The sequence below is a fragment of the Tachysurus fulvidraco genome, chromosome 10, assembly GCF_022655615.1.
Source record: "Tachysurus fulvidraco isolate hzauxx_2018 chromosome 10, HZAU_PFXX_2.0, whole genome shotgun sequence".
Taxonomy (NCBI): Eukaryota; Metazoa; Chordata; class Actinopteri; order Siluriformes; family Bagridae; genus Tachysurus; species Tachysurus fulvidraco.
Genome location: NC_062527.1, coordinates 22297413 through 22317867, shown reverse-complemented (window position 1 = coordinate 22317867; position 20455 = coordinate 22297413). Strand labels below are relative to the sequence as shown.

The window sequence follows — 20455 nt, the reverse complement described above, 5'->3', positions numbered from 1 at the left end:
GGTCAGGTAGTGCTGCCAGATGACTGGGATACTACAGCAGAAGTGATCAGGGAGACAGGGAGAATGGTGCTGGGTGTGTCATCAGGAAGGAGGACAAGAGATAAGGAGACTTGGTGGTGGAATGGGGAAGTTCAGGATAGTATCCAGAGGAAGAGATTAGCCAAGAAGAAGTGGGATATGGGCAGGACTGAAGAGAATAGACAGGAATTCAAGGAGTTACAGCGCAGAGTGAAGAGGGAGGTGTCTAAGGCCAAGCAGAAGGCATATGATGAGTTGTACACTAGGTTAGACACTAGAGAAGGAGAGAAGGACTTGTACAGGTTAGCTAGATAGAGGGATCGAGATGGGAAGGATGTGCAGCAAGTTAGAATTATTAAGGATAGAGATGGAGCGGTGCTCACAAGTGAGGAGACTGTACAGAGGAGATGGAAGCAATAGTTTGGGGAGTTGATGAATGAGGAAAATGAGAGGGGAAAATGTAGAAGGGGTGAACTCTGTGGAACAGGAAGTAGATAAGATTAGAAAGGATGAAGTCAGAAAGGCTTTGAAGAGGATGAAAAGTGGAAAGGCAGTTGGTCCTGATGACATCCTGGTAGAGGTCTGGAAGTATCTAGGAGAGGCAGCAGTGGAATTTTTAACTATTTTGTTCAACAGGGTTTTAGAAAGTGAGAGGATGCCTGAGGAACCGAGAAGGAGTGTGTTAGTGCCGTTCTTTAAGAATAAGGGTGACGTGCAGAGTTGCAGCACCTATAGGGGGATAAAGTTGATGAGCCATATAATAAAGCTGTGGGAAAGAGTAGTGGAAGCTAGGTTAAGGAAGGTAGTGGAAATTTGTGAGCAGCAGTATGGCTTCATGCCCAGAAAGAGCACAACAGATGCAATTTTTGCTCTGAGAATGTTGATGGAGAAGTATAGGGATGGTCAGAGGGAGTTGCACTGTGTGCTTGTAGACTTGGAGAAAGAGTATGACAGGGTGCCAAGAGAAGAGCTGTGGTACTGTATGAGGAAGTCGGGAGTAGCAGAGAAGTATGTCAGAGTGGTGCATGACATGTATGAGAGGAGCAGGACAGTGGTGAGGTGTGCTGTAGGTCAGACAGAGGAGTTCAAAGTGGAGGTGGGACTGCATCAGGGATCGGCTCTGAGCCCCTTCCTGTTTGCTATAGTGATGGACCAGTGTGTGAATGAAAGGGAGGGAAGTGGAACAGTAAGGTTACAGGGTGAAGAGGTGAAGAAGTTTCAGGAGTTTAAGTACTTGGGGTCAACAGTCCAGAGTAATGGAGAGAGTGGGAAAGAGGTAAAGAAGCGAGTGCAGGCAGGTTGGAGTGGGTGGAGAAAGGTGTCAGATCAGTGATGAGATGTATGGTTTAGAGACAGTGACACTGAAGAAGAGACAGGAGTCAGAGCTAGAGGTAGCCTAACTGAAGATGTTGAGGTTCTGTTTGGAGAGAACCTCAACAATGAGTGACAAGATTGGACAGGATTAGGAACGAGTACATCAGAGGGACAGCTCATGTTGGACATTTGGGGGACAAAGTTAGGGAGGCCAGATTAAGATGGTTTGGACATGTTCAGAGGAGGGAGAGTGAGTATATTGGTAGGAGAATGTTGGACATGGAGCTGCCAGGCAGGAGGCAAAGAGGAAGGCCAAAGAGGAGATATATGGATGTAATTAATGAGGATTTGAAGCTAGTGGTTGCAAGTGTTGAGGATGCAGTAGATAGGGATAGGTGGAGAGAGATGATTCGCTGTGGCGACCCCTGAAGGGAAAAGCCAAAAGAAGAAGATCTGTTTAATGTCCTTTGCTTACAAACTGTTTGGCTGAGTTGTTAATTATTTATGTGTTATGTGTGGATTACAGTAAAATTGGGAAAATAAAAGTAAAGGAAAAACCTGCTTCTTTAGAATTATTTTTTACCTTAAACATGATGTTTATTTATAAGTATAACAATGGAAAATGAAATGTTGAACAGGCCTAGATGATCTCACATATTGGATGAAGATGACAAGAAGAGAAAGGTGACTTTCAAAGGGGTTTCAGTACTTAGGCCGGATACAGAGTCTTCACTCATGTCTGCATGAAAAGATATCTTTATTTAGATCTATGTAGGCTTTGGCAGTAAAATAGGAAACATATTAATGCAGAAACCACAAGTATGGCTGTATGGATGTGGAAAAAGTGATCTCATTAGGGCATCATACTTCATCTGGTTGTTGTGAGGGTGAGGGGATCTGAGGCCACATTAATTGTAAGGCCATAAAGGCGGGGTCTCTGACATTTGAGAAATGCTGAAGAAAACAGAAAATTGAAGGAGTGGGAAGGAGTTTAATTTTTATGAACAGCAGATATGCTAATCCCTCTCCATTGCGTCTCTCTTCTACCCATCCCGAGGCATCCAGAAATTATACCAGCCCTGATTGTCTTCCGTGAAGATTTTGGACCACTGAGACGAGGCCGACCCAGCAAACCCTGAAGCATCCAGAGATTTACCAGCTACACTCATATTCTGCTATACTAAAAAGATGTGAACTCCATGTGATCTTTTGCATCTATACAACATTTGTTAGTCTGTATAATTATAATCTCACCCTCCAGTGTTACCCATATGAGGATGGGTTCCCCTTGAGCCTGGTTCCTCTCAAGGTTTCTTCCTTACCACCTAAGGGAGTTTTTCCTTGCCAGTGCTGCCTGAGTCATCTCAAACTTGCTCATCGGGGATAAATACATACACATTGTGAACTAAATCTATCTAATATTAATCTTTGTATTATTCTTATAATAACTCTTTGTTCTATGTTTATGTTCTGTAAAGCTGCTTTGAGACAATGTCAATTGTAAAAAGCACTATACAAATAAACTTGAATTGAATTGAATTGGCGCATAGTCACAGATTGGAGTTTCTCGAGTCAATAACTCCTTAGCTAAATGCTGTTGTGCGACACCACATGCTGTGACTAGGACTTCACCTTTTCAGCTCCTTTATGGATGACAAATTCACAGGCCATTGTAATAGAAAAATGTTGTGAATAACAAAAATGGACATTGAACAGTCTTTACCAATACACTTAAACACCTGAAATTAGGAACAGCAAAGATAACAAAGGGGGACTGAACTGTTTTCCAAACTGCACACTAAGCTTAGAAGTTAAGAACTTTGTAGATGTATGGGAAATGACAGCGTGACCATTGCCCTGCCTGTACAACGACATGATTAGAGGATGACAAGATTAGTGGAAGATGTCACACGTGCACAATATTATGAACCTTGGGTCTAGCATCTTGTATAAAGAGAGAACTGCTTTACAAACCAAGTAACTCACTCTGTTCAGACTTAGGTCGGGACAGACTGACTTCACACTTGCAAGTGTATTGAATAAAGAAGTTTGATATTCCACAGGATTCTGCTGCATTCTTCCCTCCAACTTAAGAAAAGTTCACTTTGAACTATTAGTTCTGATTAATATAATAGAATTTCCTCCACATTTTCTGGGGGCTCGTCCGGGATTGTTCGTTCGTCCACAGGACCACCTGAGAGGCGACAAACTGCTGCAGAAGTCACGTCAAGTTGTTAAAAACCTCATGTATGACCCAAAGGACAGCTGGACTCAGAGTGGGGCTGGGACGGCGCTTCTATCCTATAGGGAAACAGAACCTTGCAGAAAGAAAGAACAAGCAGACTCCAGAGGAGTTTTCAAACAACAGTTGACGTAAGTAAATTTTTTTGTGAAAAGTAGGTAAAGTAAAAGGGAAACTAGGTTTCTGCTCATGTACTGATGAGCTGTGAGAGCATAGTAAAAAGGAAACTGGGTTTCCGCTCACGTGCTGAAGAGCATATTATTGTTAATCATGGTGTCCTGTTGTACTAATAGGGTGTGTTGTGGCAATAAGAAAGAGAAGGATGAGTAAAATATTTTGCAGAGTCTGGGACTCAGCTAATATGATAAGGGATGTCTGAAAGAAATTTATAGGCTTATAAAATCAAAGTCTAAAAACTGTGAGAATTTAGGGCTATGGATGGCTGGTTTGACCATATTTAAGGGCCTGTAAACATCATAATGTTCAAATTATGGATCTGGTTCTGTATCACAATATTGTAAGTGGGTAATGGACTGTGGATTTCCAGAAAAAGATAGTGATAGTGAAATGCATTTAGAAAAGTTAAGAGAAAAGTTGCAGGAGCATGAGACTTCAAAGAAAAGAGCATGCAAATCACACACACAATCTTATTCATAATCTTTTTCTCTTCAGTGTTTTAAATTTTTTGTAGACCCAAACCTGGATGGCTGCCCTCCCAGACCGCCACCTTAGGCACCCTCCCAGATGAACAATAACCAACCACCAGCTGTTATACTGCTTCCTATTGCTACTACTTCTACATCCAACCAATGGACAGTTTACTCTCCAGCAGGATGTTGGAATGGAGCTCTCAGAGGTGTGAGACAAGATGATCCTCTTTCCAGCACACTCAGGGAACATGATCTTTTTACTTTCTAGCAAAAATGGACATGACAAAAATCTCCTTGTGTAGACAAGAGGATGATGAAACAGTCTCCATATACAGTATCTTGCGCTATATGATAGAAGTACATGATGCACACAGTGGCCTTGAATGCTCTGATAACATGGCTGAAGCTGCAGACCTCACACCATATGAGGCACATCTAAGTAACAGTTTCATAAATGGATTAAGAGAGGAAATTAACAGAAACATCAAGCAAACTTGCATTTCCTGGGACACTGAAAAAAACTGTCTTTGATTGAACAGCATTTCATCTATGCAGAAAAGCTGCTAAAGGCTGAGGTCCAAGGAGATTCCATCAGAGGATGAGGACGGAACAGACCTGGATTTCAGAATGGATGTTTTATATGTGGAAGTTCACTGGGCATGGTATTTTCCTAAGAAATATAGACGGGAAATGATATGCATGGAAACTGTGTGATTTTTTTTTTTTTAACTGATGTCACACATACTCTTGTGGGAAGAGAAAAAAAAATTCCCACCTCCTCTTCTCACACAGACTACATAAAAAATTTTACATCACACTGCACACATACACAGATGCGAATTGGATGAAAGCTATGAGAAAGAGTAGTTATTGTACCATGTGAGACATCTCCTGTGCAAACACTATTATTTCCAGTAAAGAAAACAAGCCTGTCAAATTTGAAATTTGTTCAACAAGAAGTGAAGTTCCTAGGACATTTAATTTCTGCAGAAAGTAACCGACTTGAGTCAAGTAGAATAGACGCAATTCAGAAAATTCCAAAACCGGTTACAAAAAAAAAACAGTTAATGTCAAAAATGTGTTTATACTGTGATATTTATACCCATTATGCTGTTTTAGAGGCACCACTGAGCACAATTGCTCACGGACAAGGCCTACAAGCACACAGCAAAAGTGACGTGGACTGAGACTGCAAAAGCTGCATGTTTATGTTCTGTAAAGCTGCTTTGAGACAATGTCTATTGTAAAAAAGCGCTATACAAATAAACTTGAATTGAATTGAATTGAAATTTGAACGACTGAAACAGACATTACATACGACACCCACACTAGGCATCCCTAATGAGACTACTTACACAAACTGGTGACGAAAAAGGGGAATGCATGACATCAGTTTTGCTCCAAGAACATGGGGCAAACTCAGACCAGTAGCATATTTTTCAGCTAAACTGGATCCGGTGGCAGCAGGTCTGCTCAATTAACTCTGTTGGTACCACATGCAGTGTCGCAACTGCTTTTATAACAAAAAGCAGCACATATTACAGCTGCACGATGGTTGAGATATAACATTATTCTTTTTGAAATGTCAAATGTCATTTTTGTACAACTCTTAACTCTGCCACACTTCTTCCCACAGAGCGTAATGGGGAGCCTTATGATTGTGTGAGTGTGATTAATGAAGTTTGTTGCACAAGGCCTGATTTACAGGAGACACTGCTGACCAACCCTGATCTGCAATTATTTCTGGAAGGATCAGCATCCAGGATCTCAGAAACAGGTCAAAACTGTGTGGGGTTTGCAATAGTTACCCAGAACAAAATTGTACTTTAAGGTAAACTCCCATCATTACTCAGAAGAGGCAGCAGAACTTACTGCCCTTATAGAAGCCTGCAAATTGGCAGAGGGTAAGACTGTGTATACAGTACTAATAGCAAGCACGCCTTTGGCTGTTTTTTTAACTTCCTTGGGCAAACCCAACACACACCATTGCCTGATAGCTGACCTCTTGGATGCAATCCTACTTTCAAAGGCAATTGCAATATGTAAATGTGTAATAACGATCCTATTTCCATACGTAATGGAAAAGCTGATGCAGTTGCAAAGGCAGCAGCAAATCTACCTGAGCAGAAACAAAACATAAACATCATGATTAAACTGTTTTCTTCTATCCTAAATCTCACTGAATTCCTAAATCACTAAGTGATCGTGACAAGACACAACGCTGGAGAAAGTTGGGAAGGGTCCAAAGGCAAGGTGTTTGGTATGTTGATATATGGTAAAGACCACGTGTCAAAAGGGGGATGTATAGTGAAATAATAAAAGACCTGGTACACTAAGGGATTCCAAAATTACTCTAAAATTTTTTTGATCAATGTTTAATCTGTAAGAAACACAATGCGGGAAGGGGATTGGAGGTGCATCCAGGCATCCCATTGCAGCCACAAGCACCATTCCAATACCTACAGATGGACTTTATTGAACTTATTCCAGGTATTTCCTAGTAATAGTCGACATGTTCTCTAAATGGGTAAAGGTTTTCCAGACAGCAAAACAAGACTCCAAAGCAGTAGTAAAGGCACTGCTTACAGAAATCATACCCAGGTGGGGAATCCCTGAGCGCATCAGTAGTGACAATGGCACACCATTCCTAAATGAGGCGTTGACCAGAGTCGACCAGAGTTGACCAGTGAACTCATGGGTTTCCAACTAAAACTCATTGTGCTTATCACCAAAAGTGGAGGCGCAGTGGAGAGAAAGAATTGTACTCTAAAAAAATTAAATTGGCCAAATGCCATGAAGAGACTGGATTGCCACACTATCCATTCTACCTAATGCCCCTGTGTCTTCACCCACTGATGGCTGAAAGTTAGATGGCTAAAATGCTACTGAGGTTACAAGGATGGTTACTTTGATTGCTGTTAAAAATTGCTGGTTAATTACTGCAGAAGAAGAAGAAATGATAAAAAAGGGAAAACACATTCAGCTTCAACATGTTCAGATTCAACAGATTCAGCTTAACACATTCTAGACAGGAAACATGACTCACATGACCTAACTCTGAACATAAACCACAAAAGACACACACAGCAGCTGGCGTTTATCTTTTCCCACTTCTCCAAAACGCCTCCAAATTTCCTAAATCTCTTTTCTTCTTAGACCACCAGGAAGTCCATTTTTGACCTGGATTCATTGTATTGACCCTCGTACTGGACTAGATTCACGTGCGGAAACTTGAAAGTGCACGTTTTTTAATCTGCCTTTTGATTTAACAATAATATCTACAAGTATATCGATTGAAGATCATGTTTCATTTTATGACTGTCTTGTTGTTTTGTTTTTTACCAGTATCATGTTAAGCTTGATAAGCGCCTCCACAGAGACGCTCCATTAACATCAGTGCATCATTTAATTTTCATTCAGTAGTGTGATGTTAATGTTCTGTTAGTCAACGGCAGTCATACTGTTTTAAAAAGTTTATTTGTTGGTTTTTGTCAGACGAGGCCTGAAGTGTGAATGAACAGTCCATAATCTGGTACAAGAAAAGACAGGGTTAAACAAGGCAGGCAAAAGCAAATGTAAATATGAATTTTGTTAAGAGCGCTTATCTAGTAAAGGTGATTTTATGCTTTCATGCAACTGCAACAGACTTAATCTGTAAATTGCATTGCATTTTATGTTATAGTGACTGCATTTGCATTGTGACCTGTGTGCAATACATTTTCCCCTTGGGGATCACGGTTGATGGCGTGTGGGCATGCGCTCAGGACGGCAGTGGGGATACACTTATTTTCAGGGGTTTCAAAACAGTGTAACATAGATATCTACGAGTGTAACAGATATTGCATCATCGGGCAGGCGTGGCCTATTTGATAATCTGCAGATCATACTGTTACAACTTAAGATAACCTTTCCTCAATCGCGAGTGTTTCATATGACATTCATATAACCTAAAATACCTGTCCTGATCTCAGGTGCTTCGGGTCAAATTAAATTAAACACTGTTATAACTTCAGATACCCATCCTGATCATTCCATGTTCACAATATTCTATTTAGTTATGGTACTCCCTCATGTCTGTTTCTTTTCTACAACATTAGAAGGATTCGGCCATTTTAGTCCACACAGGCTGCTCAAGTACTTGTTCAGTCTCTTGTCATTTCAAGACGGGATTACTGCAACACACTGCTGGCAGGTCTACCTATGAACACAATTTGTCCTCTGCAAATGATCCAAAATGCAGCTGCCCGGCTTGTTTTCAACCTGCCTAAGTTCTCCACACCACCCTGCTGCTGCGATCCCTCCACTGGCTTCCGGTAGCTGCACGCATCAGATTCAAAACACCTGTATACTACAAGACTCTTCTCTGTTCTGGCAACAAGTTGGTGGAACGAACTTCCCCTAGAGGTCCGGACAGCTTTTTGGCTGTTTATCTATTTTCAAACGACGGTTGAAGACCTACTTATTAAAAATAAGTATAAATATATATTACTGTGACTGGATTTTTGTTTTGAGTTTTTCTTTTCTCTTATTTATATCTTTTTTTTAAAATATCTAAAAATGTAGAGGAACTTTTCTTTGAGTACTTGTTTGGGGAGGAAGTGTCATCAGTGGATCACATCCGGGTGATTCTCATCATACCATATGTCTGCCTCAGTCTTACTGTACTAGTCTGGTGGATGAATGCGCTCTGAAGTCCTTCCTGTGGAAATCTCTGTGTGTATCAAAGTTGGTGTAGTATTATGTTACTTACGGTAATGTTATGAGGCATGCAGTATGCTTGGGAACCTATATTGGGGGTGTTACGGGACTGGGGGAGGAGAATAAAAGTTCGTTTAAGAAGTTATGGTCGGCTGTCGCGTGGTTCATTATGAAAGGTTTATGTTGTACCTATTAAACGACAGAACATGGTGTCAGAAGTATAGCGGGTGTGCGTTATGCACAGGGTTGTTAGCAAACTTGTATTCTGTATATTTGTAGTTTCGTTTGTGCCGTCAGCGTGAAGGATTGGCGAGACGAGTTAGCACGGCGCTATCATGGCTCAATTTCAAGTCTCTCCGCCGGAGAAATTCACGTTCAAAGCGGATGACTGGCCGAAATGGATAAAACGTTTTGAGAGATTTCGTGTTGCATCTGGCTTGGAGACACAGGCGGATGAAAATCAGGTGAATGCCTTGATCTATACGATGGGGGAGGGAGCCGAGGATATACTCACCTCCCTGCATTTAAGTCCTCAAGCGGCGAGTGACTATGAAGTAGTAAAGAACAGATTGAATGATCACTTCGTAGCTCGAAGGAACGTGATTTTTGAGAGGGCGAAGTTTAATCAGCGGCAGCAAGAAGTGGGCGAGTCCGTGGATCACTTCATAACGGCGTTGCACTGTTTAGCCGAGCACTGTGGATACGGCGATCTGCACGATGAGATGGTAAGAGATAGACTCGTCGTGGGTCTGACAGATAAAAGGCTGTCAGAACAGCTACAGCTGGACCCTGAATTGACACTTGAGAAGGCTGTCGTTCGAGTTCGACAGAGTGAACTAGTAAAAAAACAACAGGAACAGCTCAAATCAAACTTCAAGTGGGACATGGCAAACGAACAGCTGGATAGTGTACAAACTAAACAGTACGGTAATGTGAAAACAAAACCAGTAAAGCCACTTTTTGGACAGCTGGCAAGGAAAACACCTCAAATAAAGCCTAAAAAGCAGATGCTATGTATGAGATGCGGTGACAATAAGGGGCATAATTTGCAGCGATGCCCTGCAAGAGAGGCAATATGTCACCTCTGTCATAAGAAGGGACATTATGCTAGAGCATGTAAGTCAAAGACGGTACATGAGGTGAATATAGCAACTTCAGATACAATGGAGGACATTGCATTTCTTGGTTCACTGACATCTGATGTAACAGGAAGCCCCTGGATGACTGAGATACAAATTGACAATCTCAAGACAATGTTCAAAATTGACACTGGGGCTGATGTAACAGCAGTCCCAGTTACACTGTACAACCGGGGCCAGTTCCAAAAACTGAAACCTCCCAGGAGAGTCCTGCAGGGACCAGGTGGAACATCACTGAAGGTAAAAGGGAAATTCTCAGCAACCCTTGGCAAGCATAACAAAAATACGACTCAGGAAATCTATGTGGTGGATGGGTTGTACATGCCTTTGTTAGGTAGACCAGCAGTAACTGCACTTCAACTAGTAGCTAGGCTTGATGTTGTTAGCTTAACTTCTAAAGAAAGGGTAGAAAAGGAGTTTCCACAACTCTTCAGTGGCTTAGGCAAAATGGACGGTGAGTACAGCATTGTGCTGAAACCAGGTGCAATACCCTTCTCCATATCGACTCCAAGACGCATTTCCCTCCCTCTCTTACCAAAGGTGAAGGAAGAATTGAGGCGTATGGAACAGCAGGGTGTAATTTCAAAGGTGGAGGAGCCAACTGAATGGTGTGCTCCCATGGTTGTGGTGCCGAAGAGTTCAGGTAAAGTGAGAATTTGCACAGATCTCACGGAATTGAACAAATCGGTTATGAGAGAAAAACACCCTCTCCCTTCAGTAGAAAGCACATTAGGACAACTTGCTGGAGCCAAAGTGTTTTCCAAACTTGACGCCAATGCAGGGTTTTGGCAGATTCCACTTTCGAAGGAATCCTCTTTGCTCACCACATTTATAACTCCATTTGGCCGGTATTGCTATAACCGTCTATGCTTTGGAATCTCTTCTGCACCTGAGCATTTCCAAAAGCGCATGTCCAGGATTCTTGAGGGACTGGAAGGTGTTGTTTGTCAAATGGATGATGTGCTCGTATGGGGATCATCACAGAGTGAACATGATGAGAGGCTGAGAAGGGTGCTCTCAAAGCTTCAGGAATCTGGAGTCACACTCAATGAGAAATGTGAGTTTTCAAAGACAAAAATCAAGTTCCTTGGACAGATCGTTGAGGCATCCGGGGTAAGCGCAGATCCGGATAAGCTGGAAGCAGTAAAAGCAATGAGACAGCCATGTAATGTCAGTGAAGTAAGGCGGTTCTTGGGAATGGTAAACCACCTCGGTAAATTCTTACCACATTTGGCAGCGAAAACGCAGCCACTCAGAGACTTACTGAAAAAGTCCAATATGTGGGTTTGGGGGTCGAATCAGCAAGAAGCCTTTGAGAAAATCAAAGAGGAACTGACAACACCTCCAGGTTTGGCGCTGTATGATCCGAATAAGGATACAGTTGTTTCTGCAGATGCCTCGTCATATGGACTAGGTGCTGTTCTCCTCCAGAAGCAAGCAGACAATCTATGTAAACCTGTGACATATGCTTCCAAGGCTCTCAGTGACACAGAGCAACGTTATGCACAAATAGAGAAGGAGGCATTGGCCTCCACATGGGCGTGTGAGCGGTTTGCAGAGTTTCTCATTGGGAAGCATTTCCACATTGAAACCGATCATAAACCTCTTGTTCCTCTGCTTGGCTCCAAGACATTGGACGAACTCCCTCCACGCATTCAGCACCTTCGCATGCGTCTTCTGAGGTTCTCATACACCATATCACATGTGGCTGGCAAAAACATTGCGACAGCAGATGTGTTGTCTAGAGCTCCCGTGAATAGTACAGCGGAAGGGCTTTCTGAAAAGGATATTGACCTGTATGCTGACTCTGTAATGGCGAGCCTTCCAGCTACTGCAATGAGGCTCAAAGAGATCCGGGAGCACCAAGAAAAAGATTTTATACTCCAGCAGCTAAAGAAGTACTGTGAGGAAGGTTGGCCAAGTAAGTTCTCGGTTGACCAAACTATCCGGCCTTACACGGCTTTCTCAGGGTCCCTTTGTATGCATGATGGGCTCTTATTGAATGGACTCAGGATTGTCATTCCAAAATCGCTCCGAGCAGATATCCTGGGAAAGTTGCATGAGGGGCATCTGGGCATAACTAAGTGCAGAGAAAGAGCTAAGCAGTCAGTTTGGTGGCCAGGTCTCAGCAAAGACCTTACACAAATGATTGAGAATTGTGACACCTGTGCTCGGGAAAGAATGAACTTTAAAGAGACATTGATGCCTACTGAGTTCCCAACGAGGCCTTGGTCTATGGTGGGAGCAGATTTGTTCCAGAAAGACAACACGCACTACTTGGTCATTGTGGACTACTTTTCTAGGTTTTTTGAAGTTTCCAAACTGTCCTCGACATCAGCGGAAGCTGTAATTGAGCACTTCAAATCCATCTTCGCACATCATGGAATTCCTGAGGTGGTGCGCTCGGACAACGGGCCACAGTTTGCTTCTGAGGGTTTCCAAGCCTTTGCACGGGGCTGGGGTTTTGACCATGTGACTTCAAGTCCTCACTTTCCACAGAGTAATGGGGAGGCAGAGCGTGCTGTAAGGACCATCAAAAATCTCCTCAAGAAGTCTGCGGACCCCTACCTCGCACTTATGGCTTACCGAGCGGCCCCTCTCGCCAACGGTTACAGTCCTGCCGAGCTCCCAATGGGAAGAAAGCTCCGAACGCGAGTTCCGGTGATTCCGTCTCAGCTCATTCCAGAGACTGCAGATTTGGAAAAGCTAACACAGAAAGAACTGACATATAGACTGAAACAGAAACAATGTTTTAACCAAAGACACAAAGCACGTGACATGACGTTTTTGCGTCCAGGTGAAACTGTGTGGGTCAAAGACACTTCTGAAAAGGGCACTGTTGTGTCTAACGCTGGCTCTCCCAGGTCTTACCTTATAGAGACACCCAGAGGTACCTTAAGGAGAAACAGGTTTCATCTCTCACCATCTCCAATAGCTCCTGTGACTTCTGACCTTCCTGACTCGGTGGAGATGCAGGCATCTCCGCTCATTGAAGATTCATCCAACACGGCAGAAGTTCAGTTGGGTTCCCAACCGAACTCTCCATGTACCAGTCGGTACCCTTCCGGGATTAGAACTCCCCCCGGGTATCTAAAGGACTTTGTTTGTACTTAGAGAGAAGCACCGTGTGGTCAATGGGGCAGAATAATCCCCACACTCGGTTGAAGGTTTTGGGTAGTCCACCCCATCCTTCTAGGCAGAGAAACTCCTCTCTTGCGAAAGTGTAAAAAAAAAAAAAAAAAAGGAAGATTGTTGAAATTTGTTGCCGTTATATTTACATGTTCAGTGTCTAATAAGAAGGTCAAGTATAGTCATGTTGGTTTGTTTGCTTCCCCGTGTGTTAAATAAAGAAAAGAAAAGTAAGAATCTTATTTGTGAAAGGGGGATGTAGTATTATGTTACTTACTGTAATGTTATGAGGCATGCAGTATGCTTGGGAACCTATATTGGGGGTGTTACGGGACTGGGGGAGGAGAATAAAAGTTCGTTTAAGAAGTTATGGTCGGCTGTCGCGTGGTTCATTATGAAAGGTTTATGTTGTACCTATTAAACGACAGAACAGTTGGAGGACCCGCTACTCCCTTCGATCTGATGATTTCTCCATATTAACAGATTAAAAGTGGCAGATCTTGTGGGTGACAGTGTTCATTCCAGACACGCTACATTAGGACTTGTTAGGATCAGATTTCCAGTCCATCCACTGCAGGGTGCGGCGCTGATACTTTAACTGTGTTTCTGTAAAGAACATGTGGATTAAATAACATGCATTAGTGAAGTTTATTTTTATAGCTGGATTAACCGCAGTTTTACAAACCTGGAAGGACACCGACATAAGAACAGATTTAATCGTTTTTACTTTATAATCCTCCGAATGTTCATACCAGACAACTGGACCAGACCTGAAGACCTTCCTTCTGTAGTTACCGTTTAATGTTGGAGATTCTACAGACAAGAAACTTCACAGAATCTTTAAGTGATCAGACTAAAATAAAGAGAAAGTAAAAGCTTCCTGCAGTCATGATGTTGCTTTAATATAAGACTAAACAGATGGCAGCAGGACTTTTCCTTTTTACTGAATCACAGGAAATGTTCTTCTGTCTCTGAGGTAAAAGCTGAGTTTTCAATTCTTCTCTCTCACAATTTTTGTTATTTCATTTGTTGTGTATTTTGCTGATTTCTGGAGATTTTTGTTGGGAAAAAACTTGGCATTGTTTTGCAAAGAAACGTAAGTGATGAAATATGATAAATATCAGTGTAATACTGAGACAGTTTAGTGTAATATGATCAATATCAGTGTAATACTGAGACAGTTTAGTGTATAATTCTGTTATACCAATGTTACTGACATGTAATCATCTTGTTTAATGAACAGCGGTGAAAAGTGCTTCATGTTTCTAAATCTGTGCTCTGTTCTGTCAGTAGTTTAATGTTCTAAACCAGAGATATTCAACTAAAATTTAAAGAGGTCCAGTAAGAGAAAATTTCTTGAAGCAAAGGTCCGGAAGATCATAATGTCTAACTAGTTAGTGTGATATATATTTAAGTAGCCTAGTAGTTGTCTCAACATCTGCAAGCAATCAATACCTGACTGTCAAATCATATAAATTCAGTACAATTCAAAAACTTGTTGACAATATTTATAGTCACATAACATAGAACTGAACATATGTATGATAGTAGATATGTATAACGTTCTCTCAAATAAATAAAAGTAGGGCTACATTTCAAAATAAGAGAAAATAAATAAAATGTGAAAATTGTGTATGTTTAAATAAAGTGCTTAACTTTCTCTTTATATCTCAGTGACAGAACTAAGCTCTAGTTTGGCAGGATGTTAAACCTGGGCTGGAATGGAGTCAGGACCATTCTCATACACATGTGGAGGTGCTCATCAGTGACCCTGGAACAATATGGATTATGTACATTCAATTCAATTCAATTCAAGTTTATTTGTATAGCGCTTTTTACAATTGACATTGTCTCAAAGCAGTTTTACAGAACATAAACATAGAACAAAGGGTTATTATGAGAATAATATAAAGATTTATAGAATACAAAATTCAAGATTAATATTAGATAAATTTAGTTCACAATGTGTATGTATATATCCCCAATGAGCAAATGTACATTGTAGAGAAAGCTGCCTCGCAGTTGTATGTAGAGCCAAACATGGTCAGGATGTTTAGGGCTACTTTCCTCAGACATGGGAAAGCTGTCTCAGGGACGCTGTCTTCAGATTTGAGTGGATATGTTTGTTCAAAACCTTTATGTATTGTCTCATAATGGTCTGTCTATTCTAGATTAAACGCAGTCTGTCTATTCTAGATTAAATGCTTTATGCTGTCCACTTTTCTTTTTTTGTTCTTTATTCTCCCTTTCTCCGTCTCACTCGTCTGTTTCTCTCCCTTTCTCCGGGTCACTCGTCTGTTTCTCTCCCTTTCTCCATCTCACTTGTCTGTTTCTCTCCCTTTCTCCCATTCACTCATCTGTTTCTCTCCCTTTCCCCGTCTCACTCGTCAGTTTCTCTCCCTTAGTTTTCTACATGTATCGCTATCTTTCTTTCATGTGTAACTTTACTCTAATTCTCTATCATCTATCTTGCACGGTTGAGTTGCAGTGTTTACTTCAGGAATACACAGACTTGATCCGCCTGTTAGTGACCTACAGTATGTTTTAGACTCTGCTCTGTGTGATAAACACAATCACTGATCCTTTATTCACACTGATGGACCTTTACTCTAAGTGGCTTTTTACACCTGGTCACTTCCTGCGTTTTCTGTGATCAGATAGCTATCCTATGGTAAAAAGTCCAGGTCTAAATGCCCTCCGAAACGGTTTTGAGACGGATATAAATCCGATGGTACAAACCCCTTCAGGAGGTGGTCTGGGACGCATTTCAGATGAAACTGGACAGGTGTAAATGCATGTGGTTGTTTAAGTCACATACGTCAGTGCTACACTCCTCCCAAACGGGAGTACGTCACTCGCAGGTGACTCGCGAGTCGTGCATCGTGCCAGAAACAAATATGTTTTCCCACCAGTGCTGGCTCCGATCTTTCACCCAGGTATCTCGTTTGGACTTAAAATGCACTGCTGCCGCCAGCGAAAATGCAGCAAACAGTAAATGCTTTTTGTAGCACCCACGTACACCAAAGCGTGTTCCATTTCAATTACCACGGAAATGAGATAAAATATATTTGCATTTTGGGCGGGATTAAAAAGATCGGATTGATATCCGATTTGCCGAGACGCATTTATGTGGTTAACAGTTTTAACAAATCAGATAGCTACTGAATCAGAGACAACACATGAAGTGTCCAGGTGTAAAAAGGCCCTAAGAGCAGATTCTTTATTTCAGAGACACGATTACTTATTCAGAGGGAGGATTAATGTTAAGGTGATAAACATCCACATAATAGTGAATAAATATCACAAACTTCACAACTAACTCTGTACAAATTCACGTGTTTGTATAAAAGCTGATGATTTCCTTCTTTACATGAACGATTGTGTACACGTGTTATACTCAGTCACGTGTTCATATGTGAACTGAAAGGTAGATTTCTGTGTATAAAGTAAATCAGCAGAAATGGTGTAATGTAGTGATAGAGCAGGATTTTTAGCTCCTAGCATTGTTTAGTGAAGGCTGATTGGATTTAGTTCTCAGCAGTGAGTTCAGGTTGAGTTTATGATGTAATGAGTCTCTTATTAATGTGATACTCAGTAAAAACACTAAAACTCGTATCCTGATCCCTGTACAGCGTTTAGCAGACGCTCTGATCCAGAACAACTAACATTTATCTCATCATGCAAATGAGCAGTTGATGGTTAAGTGTCATGATCAAAAACATAAAGCAAAGACAGCTTGACATTGCTGGGATAAAAACCCATGACCATCTGATCAGTAGGCCATGTCTTACCCACTGAGGTCACACTGTACAGGTCAACACAGTATATTTACAAGGATTTTTTTTAATTCAGTCTGAAAAATGAAACCATTGAAACTAAGAGACATTTGTAAATATTTGGATTCACTGAAGAGTTAAACACATGCTAACTGCTATAGAAGTGTGTGTGACATCAGTCAGCTGTTCTGTAGCTTTTATTTATAACGTGTCTCTGTTTGTTTGTTTCAGAAAATCTGCCAACACTCCACAAGAGTCTTCCAGACATCATGTCCCTCCTTTATATTTCCATCTTATGGGTCTGTGCCTGTGTGGGTGAGTGACCAGGTTCTACAACACCAACAAGACAGAAGTGTCCTTCTATTGAATCAAATATCACAACAATGTTTTGTCAAATGTTACAAATCCTGTAGATTGTAATGTTTCTCCCACAGACAGTGCAGAATCTCTGGTTACTGTATCAGCTGCAGTGGGTTCCACAGTCATCCTGCCGTGTAAACTGACTGAAGAGTTAAAACCAACATCAGTTATTAAGTGGCAGTTCAATAAAGACACTGTGTTTGAGAGAAGCAGTGATGTTACATATTCAGGTAAAGGATATGAAGGACGTGTGGATGTTCCTGTGGACGAGCTGCGTAAAGGAAACTGTTCCCTGGTGTTGAAGAACGTCAGAGTTACTGATGACCAAATCTACAAATCCTTTACAATGGTACATGTGGAAAAAAACACTGGGGAAATGAAAGAAATTAACAGTGTTACACTCTCAGTCTATGGTGAGTAAACTGTTCAGTGTAAAATATTGACTAATTATAGAAGTCACAGTGTCTCAGATAACAGAGCTGGAAATAAGGAACAATAACAACATCTATTATAGAGAGGAATCAATACTTTATTTAGAGTTAACAGATGATGTGTTAGTAAAATACACAAATACAGACATAAATAAGACACAGACAATATTTTATTTGTAGAAAGTTTGTCAGAAAGGTTCAGAGGTCATCTGGGTGAGATTAGAGATGTTCATCAGGACTGAGATCCTGAAGCAACAATTAAAAAACTTTTACTTTCATGTGGACAAGAACAAGTGATCAGATATGAAGCTCACAGGACAACAAAAACAATCAGTTTCTGTAATAGAAATAAAAATATAAAGTTCCTAACATCAGATCATTTCCTAAAAGGTTTTTCTGTGTCTCTGAAGGTCTTCAGATATCAGCTCCAGTGGGTTCCACAGTTGTCCTGCCGTGTGATTGGAGTCATCTGTCCATCAAAACTCCTTACGTTCAGTGGTTTATCGATACTGAGACTGTGTTTGAGCGAAAAGGTAAAGATCCATATCAGGGTGAAGGATATGAGGGTCGTGTGGACGTTCCTGAGGACGAGCTGCTTAAAGGAAACTGTTCCCTGGTGATGAAGAACATCAGTGTTAATGATACAGGAATCTACATCAGCGCCATGTTAATTACAGACACACAGGAATCTGTCTTGGTCCAGAAGGTTAAACTGTCAGTTGTTGGTAAGTGGATTAATCTCAGACGATACTGAGTACGACACATATCAGTACACAAAGTTTAAAAAGTCTGGAAAGTTACTGAGTGACTTGAGCAGCATGTTTCCTGTAGATGTCAGTGTTTTTCAGTCCTGGTTGAGAGAGAACTACACAGTTTAATGTTCCCACAGATCATTCTAAAGCTTTTCATGGCTGTGCTAGACTGAGTGAGGAGAAACATCTCTTATTGTTCCTGGATAAACTTTAATAAAACACTTCATATTATTATAGCAGCGCAATACTGATTATTATTTAAGGATCAGTGATGACATCATCTGCATGTATGGCTGAAAACCACTGAACAATATCAGTAAATGTAGTCTGATGTTTGATAGATTTTCTTCGAGGACACGTTTTCCTCAGTGCTGTACTGATATCTCTGTGTGGTTTAATGTGTGTTTTAGAGGGCAGTGTTAATGAGACTCGTTCTTCATCTGAGGACTCAGACTCACACCAGAAAAGCTTGATTATTTTATATGTTGGGATCGTAATCATCATCATCATCATCATCATCATCATCATCATCTTCGTCTGTGTGTCTGTGTACTACAGCAGGGTGAAAGGTAAAACTGGTTAAAATTGTAGGTTTAATGTCTGAAAGAATCAGAGAGAATTTTTGTGGTAATTGTGTTTAACGTGTTTAAATTTATTGTGTAATATTATAATTGAAATATTTCTCTTATGTTTCTGAAAATGGAAAATCATCAACAGGTCTCAGTCACGCCACTGACTCCACTGAACAGGTATAAAAACATTCAAATAAAAATAAATAAATAAAAGTTTAACCAGTTTTTTCAAAAACATCATTGGATTTTGGATGTAGTTCAGGTGAGGAGTTTATAGAAACATGGCAACCCTCCCTGCCTACTTTGGGTCACTGCCATTTTAAAGGTACATTAGACAAGATCAGAAACTTTGATCAGAAAAAGCCTCAAAGTTTTTTTTTTTTTAAACTTTATACTTCTGGACATTCTGTGGTACTTTATTTTCTGTGTTATTTTTATTTCCTTTTCATGGAGCAGTTTTTTTGAGCACAGAGAATGATCTTGATGTGCAGGTGAAAGTTCAGACTGAGATGGAGGGAAGGGGCTCTGTGGGATTTCTATAAATGACTGAGACGAGATTCAAACACAAACAAACCTGTTTCAGTCACATAATACACTCGTGTTGAGGTCATGACTTACATCAGTATTATTTATTCACTATTTTCCAGGTTCTATGTGTTAGGAACAAAGAGAAAAAACTGGACTTTTACATTAAAGTAAAAACATTGTCCTGTTTTTTTCAGTCACCATCACACACTAAGTCTGAAGCGTTCTGTCTCTTACACTAATATTATTTATTTATAGGATTTATCAGTTATTAATCTAATATGAAGCCACAATAATAAGCCAAGTGTTTAAGGGGATTAAATTAGAAATGTGACAAGAAAAGTGTGAAATATTCTAATAAATGTAAGTGAACAGAATTCAGTAAACAGAACAGTGCAGTTAATGTCAAAGTTTAGACAATAAACAGGAAAAAAAACTGTTCAGTGTTTCTTCATCATCTGAATCTGAATCTCTCTACAGGATGGAAACAGACATCATCACAGTGTTCAGTACAACACAACGTCCGACAGTGTGACGTACACAACAGTCAACACACAAACACAGGGTTAATGACCAACACAAGGTGGCACCAATTATTTATTTCTTTTCTTTTCTTTTTTATATCTCTTTTCTTTAGAGATGAACTTTGGCATTTTTTACATGGTATAAAGTTTTTTTTTCTTCTCCTCTCCTTTCCTCTCTCAGATGGTCTGCTCTGATCGTAACATGGATTTCATTCATTCATTCATTCACTCATTTTCTACCGCTTATCCAAACTACCTCGGGTCATGGGGAGCCTGTGCCCAGGCTCCCCATGAATCTCAGGCTTCATCGGGCATCAAGGCAGGA

At 40.8% G+C, this 20455-nt stretch overlaps 2 protein-coding genes across 2 annotated transcripts in view; one reads left to right on the top strand and one right to left on the bottom strand.

Moving 5' to 3' along the window:
- LOC113656605 overlaps nt 1–20455 on the bottom strand; it is a 202459-nt gene that overhangs the window by 124785 nt on the left and 57219 nt on the right. The window lies entirely within an intron of this gene.
- Nucleotides 14675–20454, top strand: LOC113647086. The gene is made up of 8 exons (XM_047819953.1): nt 14675–14945; nt 17198–17281; nt 17401–17739; nt 18168–18482; nt 18920–19078; nt 19227–19258; nt 20087–20189; nt 20312–20454. The coding sequence occupies exons 1-7, from the start codon at nt 14912–14914 to the stop codon at nt 20174–20176; spliced, it is 1053 nt and encodes a 350-aa protein (XP_047675909.1). The 5' UTR covers nt 14675–14911; the 3' UTR covers nt 20177–20189; nt 20312–20454.

Coding starts and splice junctions, on each gene's coding strand:
- LOC113647086 (XM_047819953.1), top strand. CDS start 14,912: ATGGAGTCAGGACCATTCTCATACACATGTGGAG. Junction 14,946..17,197: donor ATTCTCATACACATGTGGAG/GTGCTCATCAGT, acceptor TGTTTGTTTCAG/AAAATCTGCCAACACTCCAC. Junction 19,259..20,086: donor CCACTGACTCCACTGAACAG/GTATAAAAACAT, acceptor ATCTCTCTACAG/GATGGAAACAGACATCATCA.